The sequence below is a fragment of the Physeter macrocephalus genome, chromosome 18 (genome assembly GCF_002837175.3).
Source record: "Physeter macrocephalus isolate SW-GA chromosome 18, ASM283717v5, whole genome shotgun sequence".
Lineage (NCBI taxonomy): Eukaryota > Metazoa > Chordata > Mammalia > Artiodactyla > Physeteridae > Physeter > Physeter macrocephalus.
In genome coordinates this window covers 15,865,132-15,879,027 of record NC_041231.1, presented here as the reverse complement: position 1 = coordinate 15,879,027, position 13,896 = coordinate 15,865,132, and the positions used below count along the sequence as shown (strand labels likewise).

The following is a 13,896-nucleotide window of genomic DNA, read 5'->3' as shown; positions in this document are numbered from 1 at the left end:
TGGGGAATTCCCTGGCAGTCCAGTGGTTAGGATTTGGTGCTTTCACTGCCAAGGCCCGGGTTCGATCCCTGGTCAGGCAACTAAGATCCTGCAGGCCACTCAGCATGGCAAAGAAAAAGAAAAAAATGATGTGCTGCCTACAGGTGGTATCCTTATAGGTAATAAGCAAAGCTTCCTTCCTAAGTCAAAATGAAAATGTGTGAACATAACTCATTGAAAGGCTATGCCTTTCTAGATCAAGTTGAAAACAGAGCAAGTCTGTTGTCATAGCCTTGGTAATAACAGTTGAACACACCTGATAATAAATTTGATCATAGGTCTTTGGTAAGTGAAATTATTCCTTGCTGATACATTTTAGGTTAAATAAATACGTAATTGGCTTCTTTCACCTCTACACCTATTATCAAACAATCCCCATTTGATTGCATACCTTTATGAGTTAATACTCTATAATCATCAATCCTGGATATTTACTTTACATCTAAAGTACTTACACTAACAACATTCTGATTGTGATTATATCTTGATGTTTTTTGTTGTCATATCAATGAGAGAAATTATGGATTTCATTAAACCACAATGCAATGATAAAAACATCGGACAAGAGGCAAGTTTTTTATTCTGCTGAAAACATATATTTACTAGCAGTCCAAACTCAAAAACACAAACTACTATCCTTAGGAAAGCATAAGTAACACAGGATCATAATTTTGTAAAATATAACTCTCAACTTATTTTAATCATTTGCCATATTTTCTCTTATTGCAAAATGATCCACATGCAGTATACTTTGACATAAAACTTTAGGTACTAAAAAGACATTTTTTCTGTCCAGTTTAATTTCTATTTTGCTGTCTTTTTACAATATTGGGCATATAGTAGTACTATAACTACTATTTATTATCGCTATATTATTATCCCTTCCACTAGACAGAAATTTCATATTTTTTACTACTTTTTGATGTAAATTTTTATTCACATTATTTTGAGGAGACGTTCTTTAGTGAAGACACATCAGCAAGACAAAGTGTTAAAAAAGCATAGCTTACCAACTTTTTAAATGAACAAAAATTCATAACATCAACTTCTGTACAGAGCAATAGCAGCTGATTATACAGACCAAACTTTCTAATAATAATAATGGTAATAGAGGCATACCTCATTTTACGGCACTTCGCTTCAACGAGCTTCGCAGATATTGTGTTTTTTACAAAATTGAAGGTTTGTGGCAACCTGCATCAAGCAAGTCTATCGGTGCCATATTTCCAATAGCATTTGCTCACACCATGTCTCTGTGTCACATTTTGGTAATTCTCACAATATTTCAAACTTTTTCAATACTGTTGTATTTGTTACAGTGATCTATGATCAGTGACCTTTGATGTTACTATTATAATTGTTTGGGGGTGCCATTAAACACACCCAAATAAGACAGTGAACTTAACTGCTAAATGTGTGTGTTCTGACTACTCCCCTAAATGGACATTCCTCCACCTTTCTCCCTCCCCTCTGGCCTCCATATTCCCTGAGATAGAACAATATTGAAATTAGCCCAATTAATAAAGCTACAATGACCTCAAAGCTTTCAAATGAAGAGTCACACATCTCTCACTTTCAATCAAAATCGAGAAATGATTAAGTTTAGTCAGGAAGGCATGTAGAAAGATGAGATAAGCTAGGCCTTTTGCTCCAGACAATTTGCTAAGATGTTAATGCAAAAGAAAAGTTCTAGAAGGAAATTAAAAGTGCTACTCCAGTGAACACAAATGATAAGAAAGTGAAACAGCTTTACTGCTAATACGGGAAAAGTGTGAGTGGTCTGGATAGAAGATCCAGCCAGCCACGAGATTCCCTTAAGTTAAAGCCTAATCTCTTCAATTCTATGAAGGGTGAGAGAGGTAAGGAAGCTGCAGAAGAAAAGTTTGATGAGGTTTAATAAAAGAAGCCATCTCCATAACATAAAAGTTCAAGGCAAAGCAGCAAGTGCTGATGAAGAAGTTGCAGCAAGTTATACAGAAGATCTAGCTAAGATAATTACTGAAGGTGGCTACACTAAACAATACATTTCCAATGGAGACAAAATAGTCTCATATTGGAAGAAGTTGCCATCTAGGACTTCAATAGCTAGAGAGGACAAGTCAATGCCTGGCTTCAAAGCTTCAAAAGATAGGCTGACTCTTTTGTTAGGGGCTAATGCAGCTGGTGACTTGAAGTTGAAGCCAATATTCATTTACCATTCCAAAAATCCTAAGACCCTTGAGAAATATGCTAAAATCACTCTGCCTGTGCTCTACAAATAGAAAAACAAAGGCTGGATGACAGCACATCTGTTTACACCATGGTTTACTGAATATTTTAAGTAGGTTGAGACCTACTGATCAGAAAATAAAATTCCTTTTAAAATATTACTGCTCATTGACAATGCACCTTCTCACCCAAGCGTTCTGATGGAGATGTACCACAAGATTGTTGTTCTCATTCCTGCCAACACAACATCCATTCTGCAGCCCACAGATCAAGGACTAATTTTGACTTTCAAGTCTTATTAAGAAATATGTTCTGTAAAGCAGAGCTGCCGTAGATAGTGATTCCTCTGATGGATATAGGCAAAATAAACTGAAAAACTTCTCTAAAGGATTCACCTTTCCAGATGCCATTAAGAACATTCCTGGGCTTCCCTGGTGGCGCAGTGGTTGCGCGTCCGCCTGCCGGTGCAGGGGAACCGGGTTCGCGCCCCGGTCTGGGAAGATACCACAAAAAAAAAAAAAAAAGAACATTCCTGATTCATGGGAAAAGGGCAAAATATCAACATTAAGAGGAGTTTGGAAGAAGTTAATTCCAACTCTCCTGATGACTTTGAGGGGTTCAAGACTTCAGGGGAGGAAGAAGCTACAGATGTAGGGGAAATAACAAGAGAACTAGAGTTAGAAGTGGAGCCTGAAGGTGTGCCTTCCTTGCTGCAATCTTATGACAAAATTTTAAAAGGGTGAGGAGTTTCTTCTTATGGATGAGCAAAGAAAGCGGTCTCTTGAAAGGGAAGAGATGGAATCTACTCCTGGTGAAGATGCAGTGAAGATTTTTGAAATGACAATACAGGATTTAGAATATGACATAAACTTAGTTGATAAAGCAGTTGGAGGATGTGAGAGGACTGACTCCAATTTTGAAGGAAGTTCTACTGTGAGCAAAATGCTATGAAACACCATTACATGCTACAGAGAAATCGTTCATGAAAGGAAGAGTCAATCGATGCAGAAAACTTTATCATTGTCTTATTTTAAGAAACTGCCACAGCCACCACAACCACCCTGATGAATCCCAGCCATCAACATCAAGGCAAGACCTTCCACCAGCAAAAAGATTACAAGTTGCTGAAGCCTCAAATAATGGTTAGCATTTCTTAGCCGTTAAGTATTTTAAAATAAGGTATGTACATTTTTTAGAAATAAAGCTATTGTACACTTAATAGACTACAGTATAGTATAAACATACCTATTATATGCACTGGGAAACCAAAAAATTCGTGTGACTCACTTGTGATATACAGTTTATTGCAGTGGCCTGGAAATGAACCCGCAATATCTCCTAAGTACGCCTGTAATAATGCCATCATTTTCACTGGTCAAAATTCTTCGACTAAAGTAGCAGAAAACACTGACTTAACCTAAATCCAAAGGAAGAATCTGTTATAAGAATATGAATATGTTGTGTGAATCAAAAAGTGACTGGAACAAGAAATGAAAAGGCATCAGGAACTAAAAAGTCCTCTCTCCTTGTTACTCATCTGTTCTATTTTTCTCTTGGAAGACGGACTTTTCTCTGCTTCTTTATCAATATACTGAATAAAGCTACCTCTCGGCTCCCAAATTATAAATAGTTTTAGCTGTTTCTTGGTCTCAACTAATCAAGTGAATCTGATTGGTCGAGCTTGAATCAGGTGTGCATCCAGAGGTCAAAAGTCTGGGCCAAGCTTAGGGGTTGTGTAATATAAATATGACTGCAGTGAGCTCACCCCAAGAGATGGGCTGTGTATGGCTGGCATGTTCTCAGAAATGAAATATTCAACAAGTTGGGCAGAAACCCTCCAAAGTATCAACTACTATGTTTTATTCTCTTCAAAATGATGTCATTTACACAATTTTCTTTGATGAGAGGATCTAGTGCTTATCCTAGGCCTAGTTAATATTGGGTAGTGATAGTTATTATTAGGAAGCTAAGATGTTCCAAACTAGTTTATTCATGCTATCATTAACACCAATAAATATATAATTTCTGCTAACTTTAGACCGTTCATCACTGGCTGTAAAGTATATCCCAGATTAAGCTCAGATAATGCTAGTGAGGTTTAATGAAGAAATGGCTTCTGAATACAAAATCATGCAAAACGTTATTAAAACACTGGCCAAAAAAGCCTAAGGAAAACATGTCAGTTAAAGGCCATTCTTGTTAAAAAACAGGAAGGTCATATGGTCATACTCCATAATTTAGATAAAGACAATTGAATATATAAAATGTTAGAGTTTTACTATATTGCATTTTCTTTTTCTTTAATTTTTAAATTTATTATTGACCAGATTATTTTCTTTCCTGCCAGTGAAAAAGCCAAAAGAAATTTGAATAATCAATATAATAATCAGGTCCAAGCCTTATTTATAACAGTCAATTTGGGCAACTCATTACCGTCCAGGGATACATTTTTTTTCACCAAGTAGCTATAATGGTTTTCAGAACAAATTTTGAAGATTTGGGTTCCCAGTAGGTGAAGAACAGGTGTCTGGAGGAAATAAGATATGTTTTTAGACCTGGAAAAGATGAAAGACTGACTGCTTGGCACTCTGAAGATTGGTTATATCAGCCTGCAAACACCCTCTCATTATTTTAATATCACACTTATATAAAATACTTTGGGATCCTTTGCCAGAAAGATAAAAACAAATTAAACTGAAGGCAGGACATGAACTGAAGATCTTATTCTGGAAGCACCATCACTGACAGCTTTAGAAAAAAAAAATAGAATGGATCCTTCAAAACACTTTTTCCAAAGGGCAAACAATATTACCAAGAAAGAGTCAAAAAGAAAAACAGCATAATAAGCAGCGAGTGTGGTTCTCCTCACTGCTCATATAATTCCTTCTTAACATTCTTATAGTTCTTATTAATTTCTGGGTGTATACAGTTCTTTGTTTACTGGATTGGAAGCTCTCCTTGGGCACTATGTCTTCTTCATGGTACATTCCCCAAATTGGCAAATGTAGCACTGTGCATGTACTCAGTGTTCAAAAATGTTTCTTAAAATGAAAGGACAGCATGTTCTTTGGATTTCTGCAAAATTCCTTCATTGTTTACAATTCCTGAAAAATGAAATGAACCTGACCTCTACCCAACATGAAAATACTCTTTTCTCTACACATGCCTTTATTCCTTTACTCCTGCTCCTCCTTCTGCCTGCAACGCCCTTTCCTAATCTCATAAATCCTACTCAATCTTCAAGGCCTATGGCAAGTAGCCCCTTCTCCATGAAGCTTCCTCTGATCTTCCTAGCTACAAGTAATCTTTCCTTCTGTTGAAGTTCCACTTTTCCTAAACCTTCCTTACGTCCCTCAATTATACTACAGCCAGTTGCATTACCTAAGTAACTATCTCCTAAGTTAGAGGAAGTACACAGCCATGTCTGATAAAATATTTACTAGGTGACTACCTTCGAGCCTATGGTTCCAATGGGGTTTAAGACTTCTAATTCAGGATGATCCCACACCCTATTAATAAGGATCTCCTCTCGCATTTGAGCCATCCTCTGGGAAGACAAAGAAGAATACTCCAAGGCAGTTTTGTAACCTACTGTGTAATAACCTACTGTGTAATAACCTATCGTGTGATAACTGCCTGCATGCACTATTCCCAAAGAATATCTGAAGCCTCTGTGCTGGCAGGTTGTGACCTTCTGAGTGAACCTAATGACACGTGCGGCTTAGGAGAGTCCTGTGAGTCGGAACATTTAGTTGAATCTAAAATGACTCTCGATGGACCATTTCAATAAGGTTTCAAGTATTAATAGCTTATTATGAAAATTAAATGAATTAGTATATGTAAAATTCTTAAATGGTGTCTGGCACATAGTAATAACTCAATGAATGTTACCTACTGTTACCCACGGTCAGAAACCAGCCAAGTACAACTATGAATTTAGACATGTCTGATTCCAGACGCTATATGCCATTACTCCTTGGTACTTTTCTACATAAAATCAATTTCCTATCTCCTTCCCTCTAAACCTGCTCTCAAAAATGGGTTTTTATATCAGACATGCGTACTTCAATGCAAAATTAAGTGACTTCTTTACCTGCATGGATACACGTCATAAGCCGGATCCAAGTGTCTATTCCCAAACCTATTTGCTTCTGAAGAAATGTTTGTGTCCCGCTGAAGTTCAGATGTTGAAGCCCTAATATGATGGTGTTTGGAGGTGGGACCTTTCATGTCATGAAGGTAGAACCCCATGATGGGATTAGGATCCTTACAAGGAGAGGAAGATAGCTAACTCTTTTTGTTTCCCCACATAAGGATACAAAGAGAAGGCAGCCTCTGCAAATAAGGAGGAGAGACTTCACTAAGAAGCCAGCCAGGCCGGCACCCCGATCTCAGACTTCCAGCTTCCAGAACTGTGAGAAGTAAATGTTTGTTGTTTAAGCCACCCAGTCTATGGTATTCTGTTATAGCAGCCCAAACTAAGTCACTGTTAAATGCCAGATAGAATTTATTATAATAGCTGAGGGAATAATGATGAACTATGAGTGTAAAGAGATCCCCCACACACAAGAAAACTAAGTAACATACTCTGGAAAGACTTGACAAAAAGGCAAGTCACTAAAAAAATGTTTTGTTATTGAAGTAAGTGTAAGAAAAGTTTAAAAGACTGGGGGGAGAAAAAACAGACTATGAACTCTGATTGTTCAGTATCTTTTAGTTCCTGCCCCACTTTAGAGACACCCAAACTGGAACTCAAAGTAAGCATGACATGGAATTCTAATCAGTAGACCCACAAAACAAACAAACAAAAAACACAGAAAAAAACAAAAAAACCCCATCACCTTGGCCCTATATCAAAAGACTTGTAAATAAATGCACCAAAATTACAGTTGACCCTTGAACAACACAGGGGTTAGGGGAACCGACCCTCTGCACAGTTGAAAATCCATGTATAACTTTATAGGAGGCCCTCCATATCCATGGCTCTGCATCTGTGGATTCAGTCAACTGTGGATTGTATAGCACTGTGGTATTTATTGGAAAAAAATCGACATATAAGTGGACCTGGGCAGTTCAAACCCATGTTGTTCAAGGGTCAACTGTATTTAAGTTAAAACAAAATGTTTCTATCTCCCTCTCCATGTCTCTTTCTCTGTATCTCTCTGTCTGTCTCTTCCTATGTATATATAATTTTTACGACTTCAAAAGAAGAACTTTGCCTATGAGTATACTAAAGAGTTGCTGGAACTATGAGAAACCACTTATAGGGTAAAATGGGAGAACAAAGAAAAGAGTAACCAATGCTATGGGAAACAGGGTCAGTAAAGATACAGAGAAGGGGACACTTGAGCTGAGTGGACAGACAGTATGGGGAAAAGGCACTGGCGACCCAAGTACAATGTGAACAAAGGTGGCAGAAGCCCAAGCAACATGGCTTGTTGAGAAAACATAAATAGAACAAGACTTTTGAAACAGAGACTAAAGAAACAGGTAGGATCCGGATCGTCAAGGAACTGATAAGCCAGAATATAGAAGGTGGACTTTGAGAGAAACATGGAGCAAACACAGGGTTTTAAGCAGCAGAATACAGTAATTGGATGTGCATGCTCAAAAGATTATTGTAGAAGCAGCAGTAAGGGAATGTGAGGGTATGGAGAATGTTAAGATTTGAAAAATATCACTTCAAGAGTTCAAGCAAGGAACAAGAGCCTGAGAGTGAGAAGAAATGAAAATGAAAAACATTATGAAAGTAGAATCAACAAGATTTGGCCAGGAAATTCTTAGCTACGGCGCTCTAGGGAGAGGAAAGAATTCAGGAAAATGCTTTGGTGTGTTGCTTTGGTAGCTCTGGAGATCATGGACAACTTATTCTCCTACATTATTTTAAAGGGGGAAAAGAAAGATGTGCAGAAGAATGAGTTAACTCAGGTCACTTTGAACTTAAGGTGCATATAAGACAGAAAATAGAAACCATAATCGCATAACCATCTCCAGCTATGCTGGAGATGAAGACCTAATACTTTGTAATAGTGTCTGAAGCCAGGGACTGGATGCTATTACTGAGGAACCCAGAGAAGGTGAGAAAGGGGCCCGGGGCAGAAACCTGAGTGACACCCGCCCCCATTTCAGAGTCAGGCCCGAGAAGGACAGGAGAGTGAGGACGGTCTGCGCAAGGCAAGCGCACCCAGGACAGGGGCCCAGAAGCTGAGAGGAGAGACGGTTTCACATAGAAGCAGCAGGACAATCGGGTCAGCGAGCTTTGGCAAGGCTGAAAATATTCCACTGGATTCAGCAATTTCGACGTTATCGGAATCCTTTGCGGGCCGGGGCTCAGTTTCCTCAGAGCAGGGGAAGCGGAAAGGAAACAGGGATCCCAGTCTGGGAGCGCGCGGACTCGACACACAGCCTTCCGACGCCCAGTCAGGCTATTCCGCCCCCGAACGCAAACCCCATCACACACACAAGTTCCAGGACTTCGGGGACTCGGGGGTGCCTTACCCCCTCAGCTTAGGGCGCGCCCCTGCCCCCGCGCCAGCTAGCTTCCAATCCCTCAGACACACGGACAAACGACCTCGCCTCAGAAACCCTCCCTGGGCTCACAGGAAAAATTCAAGCACTTCATTGTGTGTTCCCAAAGCTTTGTCCATACCTTACAAGGTTTTCTATTATCTGTTGTGCACGTGGCTCAAAACAAAAAGCGAGCCAGACCAAAAACTCAAGGAACGCTGAGTGAGAGTCGAGGGAAGAGACGCCCTCACAGGAAAACTTCTGATAGGGGAGATAAAAACTACGACTCCCATAAGGCTGTGGGGCCCCGGGACCCGACTCCCAGCGTCCTCTGCGAGGTTCAAGAGAGTCTAGGTGGTAGCCGCATCGTGTCGGCGCAAAACGACCTCTAAAGCCGTGCAGAGCTGGCCCTGCGGGATGGCAGCCTCTGAGGAGGAGCCTGAGGCCCTGACGGAGCAGCTGGACGTCGCGCGCCGCCTGGAAAATTTGCCTGTGAGCGCGTGGCCCCCAGGGACAGAGCCAGAGCCCTTTCAGGTAGGGGGCGGGGCTCGGCCAGCCCGAGAGCTGCGCGCGGCCTCAGGGGGCGTGGCCGGTACCCTTTTCTAAGGGGGCGGGGCTAGGCGGTCACGAGCGCTGTGCGCGCAGCCCGGGGGCGGGGCTGGCGCCCTTCCAGGTAGAGTGCCGGGCTAAGTGGTAGCTGGGCTCAGTTCTCAATTACCCTACGTGGTAGTGCTTCGATTGTTGTCTCCAAGTTTCTAGACCTTCTTTTTTTTACCCGATCGCACAGCTATCTGCGAGCGGGAAAAGCTCTTAAATAGCTCACAGGTTTCGGTCTTTTCCCATTAACCCTTCGCAATGACCTTTACATGGTCTTTTCTGCCCATAGACTGGCAGTTCCCTGAAGGCAAAACCAGAGGTCTCGTGAGATCCCTTGGAAAGAGCCGTGAGAACCTGGCTTTTTGTCCTGGTTCTGTCCCCAGAACTCGTTGAGATCCGGGGCAAATCAGTTGCGTCTCTCGTCTTAAATGTCTTGTTTGTAAGATAAGGCATGGGGCCCATTAACGGATCTTAGCCTAGTGTCAGGATTAAAAACTTAGCCTCTAGAGTCACTTAGTTGAGGTTTCCCTCATGCTGTGAGCTCTTTGGCAAATATAAATAGCCTCAGCTAAGCCTTAGAGTCCTCCCGTGTGCAATTAAAATAGTAATACCTCTCTTCGGATTGCTTCGAGAATTACAAGTAAAATACAGTTCCTGGTTTGCTGAAAGAACTCAATAAATGTTAACTACTATTATTACCTCAAAGACCTTTGTGCTCCAACCTTCTCACCCCTTTGACCTTGGCCTGCATGTTGCCTAAGGAACAAGGAATGACAAAAACAAAAACAAGGATGTTGGAGTCGAAAGAGCCCTGGACTTGGAAGTAGGAGAGCTAGGTTCAGGGCTTAGCATCTTAGCCATGTCTCAAAGCCTGAGTTTCTTCATCTGCAAAATGAAAATAATTAAAGTTTTAGTGCCCTTGTCACACCCATTATCAATATCAAACCCTGTCTGTCCTTCCTAGGGTTATTTTGAGAATCAAGTAAGAGGACAGATTCAGCAGCAGTTTTCAAAGAGTAGAGCAGGCTATTAATGTTAGAAATGGTTATTTTTCCTCAAACTACATTAGGCAGTTTATCATTAATAATACAGGTGGCTAGCACCATATTAAACACTGATCCCTAAAAGCTTATTGAAGACCAAACATTGCTGAATGCCTAGTCAAAAACACTGACATATGTTCTCTTTCTTCAAAAAGTAATTGAGTGCCTATAATGTGCCTGGCACTGTGTTAAGCTAGGCATAGAAGATAAGATGGTGCCAATACAGTTCCTGCCCTTGAGCTTACAAGAGCATATGGAAAGCACTATATGGGGGGGCAGAGGAAACCTTGTGATTGATCCTTATACCTATAGTTGATGGGCATAAATGAAAATCAGGAGACTAAGACTCAATCCTACAGTGTTCTAGCTTCCTGGCTGTATGCACAGCTCTAGGTAGACTTAGAGTTACAAATAGAAGACAGGATCCCTTCCTTAAGGAGCTTATAGTCTTAGCAAGAAGATAAAACATGCTTGAAACATGTAAATAACAAGCCTAAAAGGGCCTTCACCTAGTTTGCCTCCATATATTCATGGAGCACAATACCAATCTTACAAAAGGTCAAAACAGCTTGCTTGCCCCAGAACCTGCTTTCACAGGCATGTGCACTCATAAGAATTAAGGCATGAAAAACCCAAAGTAAAAATAACTTTGTGTCTAGTTTGCCTTTGGTTCCTGTATGAAAAGGCAAAAAGAACATTCAGATGTTCAGATCGGAAACAAGCACATCATAATGCCATCGGGGTCAAAAGACAAGTAGAAAATAAACCGATTGATTTTCTTGAACTAAGAGTTGGATCTAGCCATTTTTCAGGTTTCTGAAACCAGCTTCAAACATCCTTTTTAAGGTCTCAACATGGCCTTGACAAGAATTATCTGGCTCACAGTCTCTTATTGGCTGCTTGGAGCAAAAACAAACTCATGGGGCTAGAGGCCAAGTACAAAGATTCTTGTAGCTGGTGTTTCAAAACAACCAGAAATGGAATGAAGATTTTCACAGCACTTCCTTAAAATTCAGAACTGAGGCCTAGATTTTAAGCCCAGAATATTGGGCAGTGTCATGTTTCAGTTTCTGGGGCTTTGGTACAGAATGTGACTTAGAAAAGTTAGTCTTCCAATCAGAAATTATTAAGAGCTTCAATTAAGCAATCAAATAATATTTCCTGAGCCACCTGCTCTGTGCCTAGTACAGGATAGGATAGGAACCCAACCGCTATCACCATTCCATACCCCAAACCTCCTGACCATGCCTTTCCTTAAGACATTTGTTAGAAACGTCAGACCTACACACTTAGTGAGAGCCCAACAGTCTATGCCACTTAGATCCCAAAGTTCATACTATGAATAAGTGCAGGTCTACTTCAGATAAGGGAGAAATTAATTGTAGCCAAGGAGGTACAATATAATTGCACTTTAACATGCTGTCTTCTGTTTACATTTTGGTTTCTTGGGTGACCATAGTTTATAAAAAAAATTCTCAAGTTTTCTGTCACAAAATGTAAAGTCTCCATCCAGTTGTTCAAGGATCTGGTTTCTAGTGCATTTTGCACTGATCATTTTGTATTTATTCTCAACTCTTACATGATCAGTTTTGCACTTTAATACATACCAGGAAAAAGTAAAGCTTTTGTTATGACTACTGAAAAAATGATAAAAATCCCATTCTTCATGTCCTCCTTTGTATTTTTCTGAGCGTTTCCTTCTAAATCCCAGCATGTGCATACAGTACACAATAAGGTAATATTTACTGATGATTGAAAGCAGTCTGTGCTGGGTCAGCTCTCAGTTTCCCCCCATCAAGATGGATAAATAATGGAGGTAGGACTATAATCATATGGTTTTCCAAACATAAATTTTGGTTTGAGTATGTTTAAGCCTGAGAAGTTTAACGGCAAACCTATTTTTTCCACCACCCTACTAGATAGCCTGCCTGATTCATATTGAACACTTAATGTGCCAGCCACTAGAGAAAGCTTTTTACGTGGTTTCTCACATTTATTTCCTTCACAGCAACCTGTAAGAGAAATAGAAAGGGAATGTTTAGAAAGCTTAAGTAATGTGCCAGAAATATATGATGTTTTAAATATAAAATCTCGAAATAATATCTAGAAGAATTCAAGAAAGTAACCATTTTAAAAGTACAACGTGGCCCACACAGAGTACAGTGTTATGTTCATTAAATTTCTTGAGAACCTTCCCCCCCCCGGATATAGGTAGTGTCCCTGTTTTATAGTTGCTAACGCATAGTTTAGCAAGTCACTCGCTGTAAGGTCACAGTGCTAATAAGATCCTAGTCCTGTATGTCTCTCCTCTAGGACATTCCATGTTCTGCATTAAGACGTTCTCCACTGCTTGCCCAGTGTTCAGACCACAGTCACAGTTTTCCTGGCTAGCCTCCTTCACGCTTTGCTCCATTCTCACCTCCCAGTTGGAGACCTCATTGCTCATTAGCCATTTATATCTTTGACTAAATTTTCCAGGCATTTCCTGGAACCATTCTCAGCTTCCACCCTGGGTTTATTAGTCAAGACTCATTTGTTTGCAAGAAACGTAAATACAACGCAAACTAACTCAGGCCAAAAAGGGAAGGAATTTCCTCATATAACAGCAAGTCTGAGACTGGTAACTGTAGGCATCTCTGGATCCAGGAACTCTCAAGGTGTCATCAGCTATTTCTCTCTACCACCTCCCTGCTTCGCACCCCTGCTCCCCTTTCCTGTCGTGGGCCACACACTCAGTAGGTCTTATGTGTGTGGTACAACTTGGGAATGCCTGATGGATACTCTGTAGTTCAGCAAACCCAGTGGAAAAAGAACACCTCTTCCCTAATTTTTTCAGCAGGAGTCCTAGATTATATTTCATTGACCTGGCTTATGTCCTGTGCCCATCCATGAAGCAAAAATACTGTTGAAAAGAGCAAGCGATGTTCTGATCAACCAGGTTTAGGGCCCACCCAACCTGAAGCCCCATGCAAACCATTAATACAACAATGAGAAGGGTTCCCCTGGGAAGACTCGGGATGCTTTCATCAGAAGAAGAATATATGCTCAATGGATTTAAAAACATGTCCAGGATTTGATCTCTCCTTGGCGTAGGGTAAGCACAAAAATCCCTCAGGGTAGCACCCTTTTGGGATCAGTTTGGTCCTGGGCTTTTACCAGGGAGTAGGGTACAGGCTATGGAAAGAGTGTTACAAATGGGGAGCATTTAAGCTGATGCCAGCTGCTTCCTAATTTGTAACACACTTAACATTAGCTTTCTGAAACGCAAAATTTAAGCTTATATGGCATATAAATATTTGAATAAAATGTCAGATTATTTCTGAAAATAATTAACTTTTTAATATGTAGATACCTGAAAAGATAGATAACTACATAATGATATGTTAAATTAGACCACAGTTTTCAAAAGACTCTTCTTTAGTATAGCCATTTTTCTAAATCAGGTAAAATATCTTTTTGGAATGGTATTTAACCAACCTTTTTTTTTTTTTTTTTTTTTTTT

General features: G+C 40.2%; 1 protein-coding gene across 7 annotated transcripts in view; it reads left to right on the top strand.

The window, feature by feature from the left end:
- Nucleotides 1–9,086: 9,086 nt before the first annotated feature.
- The window catches only part of LOC102987462 (histone-lysine N-methyltransferase SETMAR), a 15,166-nt gene continuing 10,356 nt past the window's right edge, over nt 9,087–13,896 (top strand). For 3 of the 7 annotated variants that reach the window (XR_003676886.2, XM_028479124.2, XM_007103420.4), the window contains exon 1: nt 9,087–9,288. Coding sequence is in view for 3 of the 7 variants with exons in the window: in XM_028479124.2 (XP_028334925.1) it covers nt 9,172–9,288 (117 nt within the window). In the remaining 4 variants the exon portion in view is untranslated. Of the gene's footprint in view, nt 9,289–12,344; nt 13,489–13,896 lie in introns of those variants that run through there. The other 4 variants (XM_055079765.1, XR_008615742.1, XM_055079764.1 and 1 more) reach the window with 4 other exon arrangements.